Source organism: Rhinopithecus bieti, unplaced genomic scaffold (genome assembly GCF_001698545.2).
Source record: "Rhinopithecus bieti isolate Rb0 unplaced genomic scaffold, ASM169854v2 scaffold_5019, whole genome shotgun sequence".
Classification (NCBI taxonomy): domain Eukaryota; kingdom Metazoa; phylum Chordata; class Mammalia; order Primates; family Cercopithecidae; genus Rhinopithecus; species Rhinopithecus bieti.
Genome location: NW_016804585.1, coordinates 544,031 through 556,047, shown reverse-complemented (window position 1 = coordinate 556,047; position 12,017 = coordinate 544,031). Strand labels below are relative to the sequence as shown.

Here is a 12,017-nt window from a genome sequence, read left to right as displayed (position 1 = left end):
GCCGGAGGAGGGGATCCCCAGTAGAGGACACAGGAACAGGAAGAGCTTGGGGACAAGAGAAGCAAGAAGCCAGGGGAGGCTCTCAGTGGACGCTCTCAGTAGAGGCAGAGGGAGAAGAGAGGAGGAGCTCACAGCGTCTTTTTTTTTTTTTTGAGCCGGAGTCTCGCTTTGTCGCCCAGGCTGGAGTGCAGTGGCGCGATCTCGGCTCACTGCAAGCCCCGCCTCCTGGGTTCACGCCATTCTCCTGCCTCAGTCTCCCAAGTAGCTTGGATTACAGGCACCCGCCACCACGCCTGGCCAATTTTTTGTATTTTTAGTAGAGACGGGGTTTCACCATGTTAGCTGGGATGGTCTCGATCTTCTGACCTCGTGATCTGCCTGCCTCGGCCTCCCAAAGTGCTGGGATTACAGGTGTGAACCACCACGCCCAGCCCACAGTGTCATTTTATTTTATTTTTATTTTTATTTATTTATTTATTTATTTATTTTTTGAGGCGGAGTCTCCATCTTCGCCCGGACTGGAGTGCAGTGGCCAATCTCAGCTCACTGCAAGCTCCCGCCTCCCGGGTTTTACGCCATTCTCCTGCCTCAAGCCTCCCATCCCGAGGAGCTGGGACTACAGGCGCTTGCCATCTTGCCCGGGTAACATTTGGAGTTTTAGTATAGACGGGGTTTCACTGTGTTAGCCAGGATGGTCTCGATCTCCTGACCTCGTGATCCGCCCGGCTCGGCCTCCCAAAGTGCTGGGATTACAGGCTTGAGCCACTGTGCCCAGCCCACAGTGTCATTTTAAATCTGGCCACAGCCTGGCTTTTGACCTCCCCTCCAGTTTGGTCCCACCTACCCTTCCCTTGCCCCTCTTTGCACCCTCTCTTCCAGCCCCGGGGTGAGTCTTGCTGCTGCCCAGACATTCTGAGTTGTTGCACATCTTCCTTGCCTTGTCCACACGTTTCATCTAGGGACCCTCTCTCCTCTCTCTTTTCTGTCCAAAACTCTCCCTATTTTTTTTTTTTTTTTTTTAAGAGAAGGTCTTGATCTGTGGCCCAGGCTGGAGTGCAGTGGTGTGATCTTGGCTCACTGCAGCCTCCACCTCCTGGGATCAAGTGATTATCCTGCCTCAGTCTCATGAATAGCTGGGGTTACAGATGCCTGCCACCATGCCTGGCTAATTTTTTGTATTTTTAGTAGAGACAGGTTCCTTGGAGGTGAGAGAAGTTGATGATGTCAGATTCTCAGAGAGCTAAGGCGAAACCATTTCTAGCAGTTTGAACTCGCTTTAGTCCAACAGGGGAGGCAGTCCCTCTCTTTGGAATAAGCTCCCTGGGATGCCTCTGGCTTTGATGCCCCCTCACTCTGGAGGAGACCTCAGTCTTACGGTTGCGCTTTCGAAGCCTCTGTTTGTGAGTCCAGTTCAGGAAGGGGTGGGGCTTCACTCCCCCTCAGCTGGGGGCTCCCTCAGGGCACCCTTGGCTTTCTCTCCCTTTCCAGGCCTCCGCTCTGTAGGGCAGGAAGAAGCTGGTGGCGGAAGGGCTGTGTGGGCCTGTAATGATCCGAGGGGTTCATGTTGCATGCTGCCTTGGGTGATCCACCCACCTGAGTCAGTTCAGGCTGGGTGCAGTGGCTCACGCCTGTAATCCCAGCACTTTGGGAGGCCAAGGTGGGCAGTTCACGAGGTCAAGAGATCGAGACCATCCTGGCCAACATGGTGAAACCTCAGCTCTACTAAAAAATACAAAAATTGGCTGAGCATGGTGGCATGCGCCTGTAGTCCTAGCTACTGGGGAGGCTGAGGCAGAGAATCGCTTGAACTTGGGAGGCAGAGGTTGCAGTGAGCCGAGATCCTGCCACTGCACTCCAGTCTGGCGACACAGCGAGACTCCATCTCAAAGAAAAAAAGAAAGAGAAAAAAGAATCAGTTCAAACATACTACAGCGAAGCCTTTGAAATTGCCCAGGGCCAGGTGCAGGCTCCCTCCTCAACCTGCCCCCCACAGCCCCTCCTCTCTTGCTCCCACCCCACCTGCTGTCATTCTCTGTTCTGGGTTTTCTGAGTCTAGCACAATCCAGGCACAGAGTAGGCACCAAAAAACTCCAGGCACCAAAGATGCTGTTGGTTAAGATGACAGAAAGAGAGAGAGAGAGAGAGAGAGAGAGAGAGAGAGAGAGAGAGAGAGAGAGAGAGCCAGTGCAGGTATTTAGGAGGAATAAAGGAGGGAGGGGTGGGATGGGCTTGGGGGCAGGGGTGAAGCTGCACAGGAGGCAGAGGGGGTCAGAGGAAAGGAGAGGGCATAGGGGTAGGAGTGTGGAGTGTGGCTAGAGGAGGAGCATCCTGGGTCATCAGACCACTGTGCTGAGGACGGAGGAATCCTCGGAACGCACAGGCAGCACTGGGGCCCGCTTGAGGGAGCGCCGGGTCTCGTCTCGGTTCTGCCACACATAACGCACCAGATAAGCCACCACAAGTGTCAGCCAGCCCCCCATGGTGACCAGCAGGGCCACATCGGTGCTCCTCCGGGCCCCGCCCCGCCCTGCCCCACACAGCTCTTCCTCCCCTGCCAGCAGCAGGAACTCCTGCCCCACGAGGTCTGGTCGGGCTCCTGGGCCACACACGATGCCTGTCCCAGTGCCTGGCGCCAGCCTCACCTGCCGGAGCACTTCCTGGAGGGCGCAGTCACAGTGCCATGGGTTGGCGGATAGGTTCACTTGGATCTGTAGTCCCACAAAGGCCTCCACGGGCACTGAGGCCAGCTGGTTGGCAGAGAGGTCGAGGTGGCGCAGCGTGCCCTCCAGGCCCTGGAAAGCCGCCCCTGAGAGGTGGGCAAGGGCATTATGGGACAGATCCAGCTCCTCCAGGACAGGCAGGTTCTGGAAGGCACCAGCAGGCACAGATGCCAGCTGGTTGGCATCCAGGTAGAGCTTGCGGGTGTCGTTGGGGATGCCAGAGGGCACAGTCCTCAGACCTGCCTGGCTGCAGCGGAACGTCTGTTCACCTGCTTCCTTTGCCACATAGCAGCCACGGGGAGGCACCAGGGGGCTGGGCACAGTACCTCCTGTGCCTATCATCAACAGGAGGGACAGGAGGTGACCTGCTGTTGGGAGCATGGCCATAAATTGGCATAGTCCTGGAGTGGAGTAGGATCTGGGGAAGAAAAGGCCACATAAAGAAAGAGTGAGTCAAGACAATCGCATGCCTCACTGCCAGCTTTCTCCTCCTGAGGTCCCTCTGGGGGGTGTCTTTGGGCCGGGGCCTCTTCTCTGGGGGCTTCTCTCAAGCCTAGGTGACTTTTTCACTTCCTTCTTGGGGTCTCTCTTGATTTAAGGCTCCTCAATAGGGCCTTTTGGGTAAAGGGTCCTTTGCGCTTGAAACTCTTTTAGGGTCTGTTGATTCTAGAAGGTTAATCTATGAGGCCTTGTTGGCCATTCTGGGTCTTCGGGTTTCTAGGTTTCTGCCTCTGTCCATGTATTGATTCCTCTCATCGGAATAAAGTCTTCTTCCCCTACCTACCTGGGAGGCTACCAAGTGGGCTAGGTAGGCACCAGAAGGTCTAGTTGGCACTCATGTGATGGAGACAAGGGGGACAGATGAGCGATAGGGTGTCAGGGCGTCCAGCTAGGCCAGGTGACTAGGTAAAATGGACCTCTGGCCCCACCTTCTATGCCCTTCTACCCCTTTTCTGGGAGCATCCACCCCTCTGCCTGCCCCAGCTCTGTCCTCTCTGCTCTGCACTTTCTCCCTCCTCCTCCCCGTCCTCCTCCATTCTTCTCACCCCTGTTGGTGGCAGAGCCTTCTCGAGTGCAGGTGCCCTCTCCCTGGATGGAGGCTCCCTGCTGCTGGGCTCTGGAGACCCGCTTCCTCTTCCAGAAGCCCTGTTTGCTCACAGCTGCTGGAAGTTGGGGGCTGGGACCCAAGAGTGTTGGGTTTCCTGGCATGTGACTCCGGGCCCAGGTGTCGGATACCTGAGCCATGGTGTGGCCAGGCAATGCCAAGAGAGGGCAGATCCTGGACCCTGATGAACTCTGTCGTGGGGAGACCAGGCCCCAGTTCCATTCCCTGCACCAGGCTCCCCTCCCAAGGTCTTGATGCTGCCATCTTCCATCACTCCTCAAGGCTGAAACTCTGCTTCCCAGAACCCTTCTTCCTTACCCAGAACCTGGCTGGGCATAAGGATCCCTTCTTGGCAGGCCTGGCAGGCAGAACTGGGCGGGCGCCATCTCATATCCACTGTCTCCAGCAACCAGTATCCCCCCAACTCCATTCCTCCCCCTATTCCCTTCTGCCATTCTTCCACGCTCAGTGGCCCCTTCTTCCACGCTCAGTGGCCCCTTCTTCCATGGTGAGCAAACTTCCCCTAGCCTTTCCTTGGAAAACTTGTCTGTCTGGGGTTCCTTATCTCCTGGCTCCTCACAGTGCCCAGCCCTCTTGCCTGCCAGGGGTGCTGTAGTTCAACTTTAGTTTGTTCTCTGCGTGGTGGATTGATTGCCTCTCTAGGAGTTGGAAGGAGTTCTTTAAGGCACCTGAAGACTGATGTGGTTGTCTCTGAGTTTTCCTGCTGATTTTATGATCTGCATGAGAACTGACTCAGGTTCTCTCAGTTTGCTGGAGTCCCGTACTCTCAGGTTGGCACTTTGAATTCTCCCTCAGGCCTGGGCACCAAAGAGGGCTTGGATGACTTGTTCCTCCAGGGCATCCCTACCCCAGGCATCATTTGCAGGCCATGCCACTCCTTGATACCACCCTCTCCTAATGTTCACTGGGTAGTGGGAAGGAAGGATTTCAAGGCAGAAGATGAGATTCATGTGTGACCTGGGCATGTCACCTGACACTGCCGTAGGGTTGGGAGGACCTGCCAGGGTTGAGTCGATGTGAAGGTACTTTGTGAAGTCTGTGCAAAGGCTAGTTGTTAGGATTACTGACTTCCAGAACACATCATGGTCTTCCTCCATGATTTCATTACCCACGCCAGGCTTTTCTCCTCCACTTCCTCTCGTATGCTGTGCAGGGGCAGGGATGACAAGGGGTCATAGATGTGATCCATGTGGATGACCCATCTCATTTCTTAGCCCATGGTGGCTTATCCCCTGCAACTTCCTTGAGCCTCAAGTCCAACCACATGATGCCTCCTGTGGCACCATCCTACCTACAGTATCTCCAGTTTGGTGCTGGGATTCAGAGCCTCAATGATTGATAGAGCTCAAAGGAAGGGACCAGCCAGTTGAACCCTCCCTAGTTTGCAGACAGGTAAACTGAGGCCCAGAATGTGACCAGAGTTACACAGTGTCAGTGGCCAAAGACCAGAGCCCAGTTTTCTGACTCCTTGTCCAACCACTTTTCATTGCCTGCTAGCAGCTCTTACCTCTGTGCCACGCCTACTAATACCCTACATCCTTGCATGTTGAGCCTGATGGTACCCACGGTATTGTATTGTATGGAACCTGGAAGCCCTCCTGCCAGGTCAAAGAGGTGGAAGAGAATGGGAGAGTGGGGTGTCACAAAGACTAGGAAGGATATACTTACGCGAAGGAAGATGAGGTCATACTCATTGGAGACCTTTCTGAGGAGGATTTTTCTTGCTGGATTTTGCAAGACTGTGGGTGACCAGGACTGGACATGGAATTGTAGAGCTCAGTGCAAAATAAAAATGGGGCGTGTGTGTGTGGGGTCCCTTGTTTCAAAACCTGTTAAGAATTTCTTCCTTTTTTTTTTTTTTAAGATAGAGTCTCACTCTGTGGCCCAGGCTGGAGTGCAGTGCCATAACCTTGGCTCACTGCAACCTCTGCCTCCCAGGTTAAAACGATTCTCCTGCCTCAGGCTCCCAAGTAGCTGAGACTACAGGTGCCTGCCACCACACCCAGCTAATTTTTGTATTTTTAGTAGAGACAGGGATTCACCATATTGGCCAGGCTGGTCTCGAACTCCTGACCTCAAGTGATCCACCCACCTGGCCTCGAAAAGTGCTGGGATTACAGGTGTGAGCCACCACGCCCAGGCGAAAGCTGTTAAGAATTTCAAGGCCTTGCCAGGTGTGGTGGCTCACGCCTGTAATCCTAGCTCTTTGGGAGGCCGAGGTGGGTGGATCACTTGAGGCCAGGAGTTCGAGACCAGCCTGACCAACATGGCGAAACACCATCTCTACTAAAAATACAAAAAATTAACTGGGCTGCGGTGGTGCACACCTGTAATCCCAGCTATTTGGGAGGCTGAGGCACGAGAATCACTTGAACCCAGGAGGCAGAGGTTTCATTGAGCTAAGATTGCGCCTCTTCACTACAGCCTAGGTGACGCATCAAGGCCCTGTCTCAAAAAAAAAAAAAAAAGAATTTCAAGGCTGGGTGCAGTGGCTCATGCCTATAATCTCAGCACTTTGGGTGGCAAGGATCAAGGAGCCTCACGAGTTTGAGACTGGCCTGTGCAACATAGTAAAACCTCATCTCTACCAAAAAAAAAAAAAAATTGTCCAAATGCAGTTTCTACAAAAAGAAAAAATAAATTAACGGACCATGGTGGCACATAGGCACATACTTGTATTCCTAGCTACTCGGGAGGCTGAGGTGGGAGGATGGCTTGAGCCTGGGAAGTGGAGGCTGCAGTGAGCTGTGATTGTACCACTGCACTCTAGCCTGGGTGACAGTGTGCGACTCTGTCTCTAAAAATTAAAAATAAAGGCCGGGCGCGGTGGCTCAAGCCTGTAATCCCAGCACTTTGGGAGGCCGAGACGGGCGGATCACGAGGTCAGGAGTTTGAGACCATCCTGGCTAACACGGTGAAACCCCGTCTCTACTGAAAATACAAAAAACTAGCCGGGCGAGGTGGCGGGCGCCTGTAGTCCCAGCTACTCGGGAGGCTGAGGCAGGAGAATGGCATGAACCCGGGAGGCGGAGCTTGCAGTGAGCTGAGATCCGGCCGCTGCACTTCAGCCCGGGTGACAGAGCAAGACTCTGTCTCAAAAAAAATAAAAATAAAAAATAAAAAATAAAAATAAAAATAAAAAAGAATTTCAAGATGACGACAGCAGCACAGTGTAAAACCAAGTTGCAGGGCTCTTCTGAGCACAGGGCATGAGGTCTTGTGGGACCTCGTCGGCTGTATGCCTGTGAGGCTGGCCCTGCAGGTTACCTTTGAACAAGCAGTTTCAGAAGCGTGATGGGGACTAGATCAGATGGTAGGATACTAGATGATATCATCTCTGAGGATGTACTCACCACAGACTCATTTCTGTGATATCAACAGGGGCATTTTGCAGACTCACGTCTGTCTAAGGAATCAGATAACTTTCTACACTTAGGCAGGAGAAGCAACAAGCAACCCTTTTCTCTGAGGGTTACTTGTTAGTAAGGCCAGACAATCTGCTGCTGGCTACTTGGGTGTCCATTTTGGGACTGTAGCTGAATGTGGGACAGAAAGCTGATCAATCCTCCCTTTCCCCCTGTTCCTCTCTCACACTGGGCAGGGGCTTTAACTGAGGCACAAGAATTGAGCCTGGCTGTTGATGGAGGGTTATTTCCTTCTAAGACTAGGGCAGCTTCCAGGAAAACAGTGGGACTAGGGTGGCCAGCACAGCAGCTGTGGGAGAAGCAGGAGCCCAGCCGGAGCTGTGGATGTGGTTAATTAAGGAAGGCTGAGTGCAGACTCAGTGAAGGAGGGAGATCTGAGGCGAGGGGGGAACCACACTTAGGACAGTGCACACTGCAGACTAGGGACTGCAGAGTTGGAGCAGAAATTCTCTGCCATTCATTTATTTATTTATTCATTCAGTGAGGATTTCCTGTGAGCCTTGTATGCTAGTCAAAGGAAACATAGACAGGTTTCTTAAGGTGCTGGGTCTATGTCAGGGTTCTTAAAACACCCTGCACATTCAAATCACTTGGGGAGCTTTTACAAATTAGTTATGCTGGGGCTTCATCTGGACCAATTACATTAAAATCTCTGTGCATGGGGTCTAGGCACTGGTTTCTTTTTTTTTTTTTTTTTTTTGAGACGGAGTCTCGCTCTGTCGCCCAGGCTGGAGTACAGTGGCCGGATCTCAGCTCACTGCAAGTTCCGCCTCCCGGGTTTACGCCATTCTCCTGCCTCAGCCTCCGGAGTAGTTGGGACTACAGGCGCCCGCCACCTTGCCCGGCTAATTTTTTTGTAATTTTAGTAGAGATGGGGTTTCACCGTGTTAGCCAGGATGGTCTCGATCTCCTGACCTCGTGATCCGCCCGTCTCGGCCTCCCAAAGTGCTGGGATTACAGGCTTGAGCCACCGCGCCCGGCCGGCACTGGTTTCTTTTAAAAGCTCTCCAGATATGTCTAACGTGCAGCCTGGGTTGAGAATTGTTGGTCTGGAGGGAGACACAGACATGTCTCTATAATGCTTTGATGTAATGCCTGCATTAATTGATGTTTGTACAAGGAGCTGTGAAGCATAGAGAGAATAAGTATTAATAACATGGCAGAACTATCTCTTCCCTTCTACTACCGGATAGCACACATGGCTTTGGGAGTGGCAATGCACTCAGTCCTTGACAATTCAACCTGACTGATCTTCTCAGCCATCAGAAATCCTGTTGCCTACTTCTCCAATCTCCTTTGCAGCTGAGGGCAGCCCAATTCTGGTCAATGGCATCTAAGCAGAAGTCTGCAGAATAGGTTTGTGGGATAGTCTTTGATTTGCTGGTAAGAGAGGATGGGACTGGGCTCTGCTCTTCTCCGTACTTTTTTTTTTTTTTTTTTTTTTTTGAGGTGGAGTCTCTGTCACCCAGGCTGGAGTGCAATAGTGCGATCTTGGTTCACTACAACCTTCACTTCCCGGATTCAAGCAATTCTCCTGCCTCAGTCTCCTGAATAGCTGAGATTACAGGCCTGCACCACCACACCTACGTAATTTTTGTATTTTTAGAAGAGATGAGGTTTCGCCATGTTGGCCAGGCTGGTCTTGAACTCCTGACCTCAGGTGATCCACCTTCCATGGCCTCCTAAAGTGTGGGATTACAGGCATAGCCACTGCACTGGACTTTTTTTTTTTTTTTTTGACAGAGGGTCTCACTGTGTTGCCCAGGCTGGAGTGCAATGGTGCAAACACAGCTCACTGCAGCCTTGACTGCCACCAAACTCAATCAATCCTCCTGCCTCAGCCTCCTATGTAGCTGGAACCACAGACATGTGCCACCACAATGAGACAATTTTGTTTTGTTTTGTAGAGATGAGGGTCTCACTTTGTTGCCTAGGCTGGTCTCAAACTCCTAGGGTTCCTGCCTCAGCCCCCACAAAAGTGGTGGTGATTACAGGCATGAGCCACCATGCCTGGCCCCTACTTTGAACATGAAAGGGTCAACTCAGGCCATCTTGTGGCCATGAGACAACAAAGCATAAAGGGAAGGTTGAATATTATTGAGATGTTGGCCTGGATATCACTGAGCTACTCAACCAACACCAGCAACCGCCACCTCTAGACTCAATACGTGAGAAAGAGAACCCCCTAATTTCAGTGCTTCTCAATTTGGCTGCATACTGGAATACAGGCAGTTTTGAAAACTCCTCATGCCTGGGTACACCCACGGAGATTTTGATTGAGTTAATCTGGTATGTGTCTGGTGATGGAGATCTTTTTTCTTTTTGAGACAGAGTCTCACTCTGTCACCCAGGCTGCACTGCAGTGGCACCATCTCGGCTCACTGTAGCCTCTACCTCCTGGGTTCAAGAGATTCTCCTACCTCAGCCTCCCAAGTAGCTGGGATTACAGGCACATGCCACTATGCCCAGCTAATTTTTGTATTTTTAGTAGAGATGGGTTTTCTCCATGTTGGCCAGGCTGGTCTCGAACTCCTGACCTCAGGTGATCCACCTGCCTCAGCCTCCCAAAGTCCTGGGATCACAGGCGTGAGCCACCGTGCCTGGCCAGGTGATGGGAATTTTCTTTTTTCTTTCTTTTTTTTTTTTTTGAGTCGGAGTCTCGCTCTGTCGCCCGGGCTGGAATGCAGTGGCCGGATCTCAGCTCACTGCAAGCTCCGCCTCCCGGGTTCACGCCATTCTCCTGCCTCAGCCTCCGGAGTAGCTGGGACTACAGGCGCCCGCCACCTCGCCCGGCTAGTTTTTTGTATTTTTTAGTAGAGACGGGGTTTCACCGTGTTAGCCAGGATGGCCTCGATCTCCTGACCTCGTGATCCGCCCGTCTCGGCCTCCCAAAGTGCTGGGATTACAGGCTTGAGCCACCGGGCCCGGCCAATGATGGGAATGTTCAAAAGCTCCTCAGGTGATTCTAATGGCAATCTAGGGTAAGAATCATTATTTGGGTTTTCTGTTGCTTTCCGCTGAGAGCATCCTTAACTGGTATACTAGCTTTTCCAGGGTATAATCAAGGAAGACTTCACCAAGGAGTGACATTTGAGCTGGGCTTTAAAGGCTGAGTTACTCGGGTGGTGAAGCAGAGCATGCAAAAGCAAGGGAGCATGAAATGGCTTGGCTTCCAGATCACCGCGTGGATGGAGGGGGTGGTGGCAAAGGCCAGGGGTAAAAAGGGAGCAGATCCTTGTGGCTTGCATGCCATGAATGCATTGGGACTTGATTCCGTGGCTTATGGATTAAAAGGTGTTATTTAGTTTTATTATTTTATTTATTTATTTTTTTGAGACGGAGTTTCACTCTTATTGCCCAGGCTGGAGTGCAATGGCATGATCTCAGCTCACTGAAACCTCTGCCTCCCAGGTTCAAGCGATTCTCCTGCCTCAGTCTGCAGAGTAGCTGGGATTATAGGCACCTGCCACGACGCCTGGCTAATTTTTGTATTTTCAGTAGAGACGGGGTTTCACCATGTTGACCAGGCTGGGCTTGAACTTCTGACCTCAGGTGATCTGCCTGCCTTGGCCTCCCAAAGTGCTGGGATTACAGGCGTGAGCCACTGCGCCCAGCCTATTTATTTATTTTTTTGAGATGGAGTCTCACTCTGTCACGCAGGCTGGAGTGCAGTGGCTTGATCTCAGCTCACTGCAATCTCTGCCTCCCAGGTTCAAGCGATTCTCCTGCCTCAGCATCCTGAGTAGCTGGGATTACAGGTGTGCACCACCATGCCCGGCCAATTTTTTTTTTTATTCTTGTTATTTATTTTTTTAGTAGAGACGGGGTTTTACCATGTTGGCCAGGCTAGTCTTGAACTCCTGACCTCAAGTGATCTTCCAACCTTGGCCTCCCAAAGTGTTGGGATTACAGGCGTGAGCCACTGTGCTCGGCCAAGTTTTTATTTTTATTTTTTTCGAGACAGGGTCCCACTCTGTCTCCCAGCCTGTAGTGCAGTGGTGGCATCACAGCCCACTGTAACCTCAACCTCCCCAGGCTCAGGAGATCCTTCCACCTCAGCCTCCCAAGGGGCTAGAACCAGAGGTGCATGCCACCATGCCCAGCTAATTTTTTTTTTTTTTTTTTTGTATTTTGGTGTAGAGATGAGGTTTGGTCATATTGCACAGGCTGGTTTCAAACTCCTGCGTTCAAGCGATCCGCCCACCTCAGTTCCCCAAAGTGTTGGGATTACAAGCGTGAGCCACCGCATCTGGTTGGATTGAAAGCTTTTAAAATTAGATTTGATATTTGGATCACTGTGTTGGTTGTGTTGGGGATGTACTGGTGGCAGGAAAACAAGTTATGGCAAAGGTCTAGGTGTGAGATGATAAAGACCTGAGGGACACATGGCATGGAACTGGAAGAGCCATCCCTGGGGAGTCCCATGCTCTGTCTTGGCCTGTGCAGTGCCTGGGGAAATTCTTGGGCTAGACCCGAGACCAGCAGATGTTTATGTCACGGGGCAGATCCTTTCTGTTTTCTGGACCTTCACAGTGTCTGAGATCCCTTCTAGCCTGATGCTCCACATGTCTAGAATGGCAGGCAGGGAAGAGGCTGAGGCATGATAGGGCCCTGGCTCCCAAGTTCAGGGCCCAGGAAAGAGAGCCTCTTAGCCTCCCACCGCAGGCAGTCTGAGTCACAGCTCCTCCCTCTAAGGGTGGTAACTCTATATCCCCAACATGTGACCCTAGGGGAAAGAAGTTCAGC

The 12,017-nt window shown here is 52.0% G+C and overlaps 1 protein-coding gene across 1 annotated transcript; it reads right to left on the bottom strand.

Annotated features, from left to right (window-relative positions):
• Positions 1–2,336: 2,336 nt before the first annotated feature.
• LRRC3C (leucine rich repeat containing 3C) lies at positions 2,337–5,623 on the bottom strand. The gene is made up of 2 exons (XM_017869238.1): positions 5,515–5,623; positions 2,337–3,138 (listed from the first exon to the last, which is right to left on the bottom strand). Exons 1-2 carry the CDS (start codon positions 5,607–5,609, stop codon positions 2,337–2,339), a joined length of 897 nt encoding a protein of 298 aa, XP_017724727.1. The 5' UTR covers positions 5,610–5,623.
• Positions 5,624–12,017: the final 6,394 nt, after the last annotated feature.

What these genes read in the sequence shown, in the direction of transcription:
- LRRC3C (XM_017869238.1), bottom strand. Translation starts at nt 5,609, where the DNA reads ATGTCCAGTCCTGGTCACCCACAGTCTTGCAAAATCCAGCAAGAAAAA. An exon ending in ATGACCTCATCTTCCTTCGC is followed by an intron (nt 3,139 to 5,514) that starts GTAAGTATATCC and finishes TTTCTTCCCCAG; the next exon opens with ATCCTACTCCACTCCAGGAC.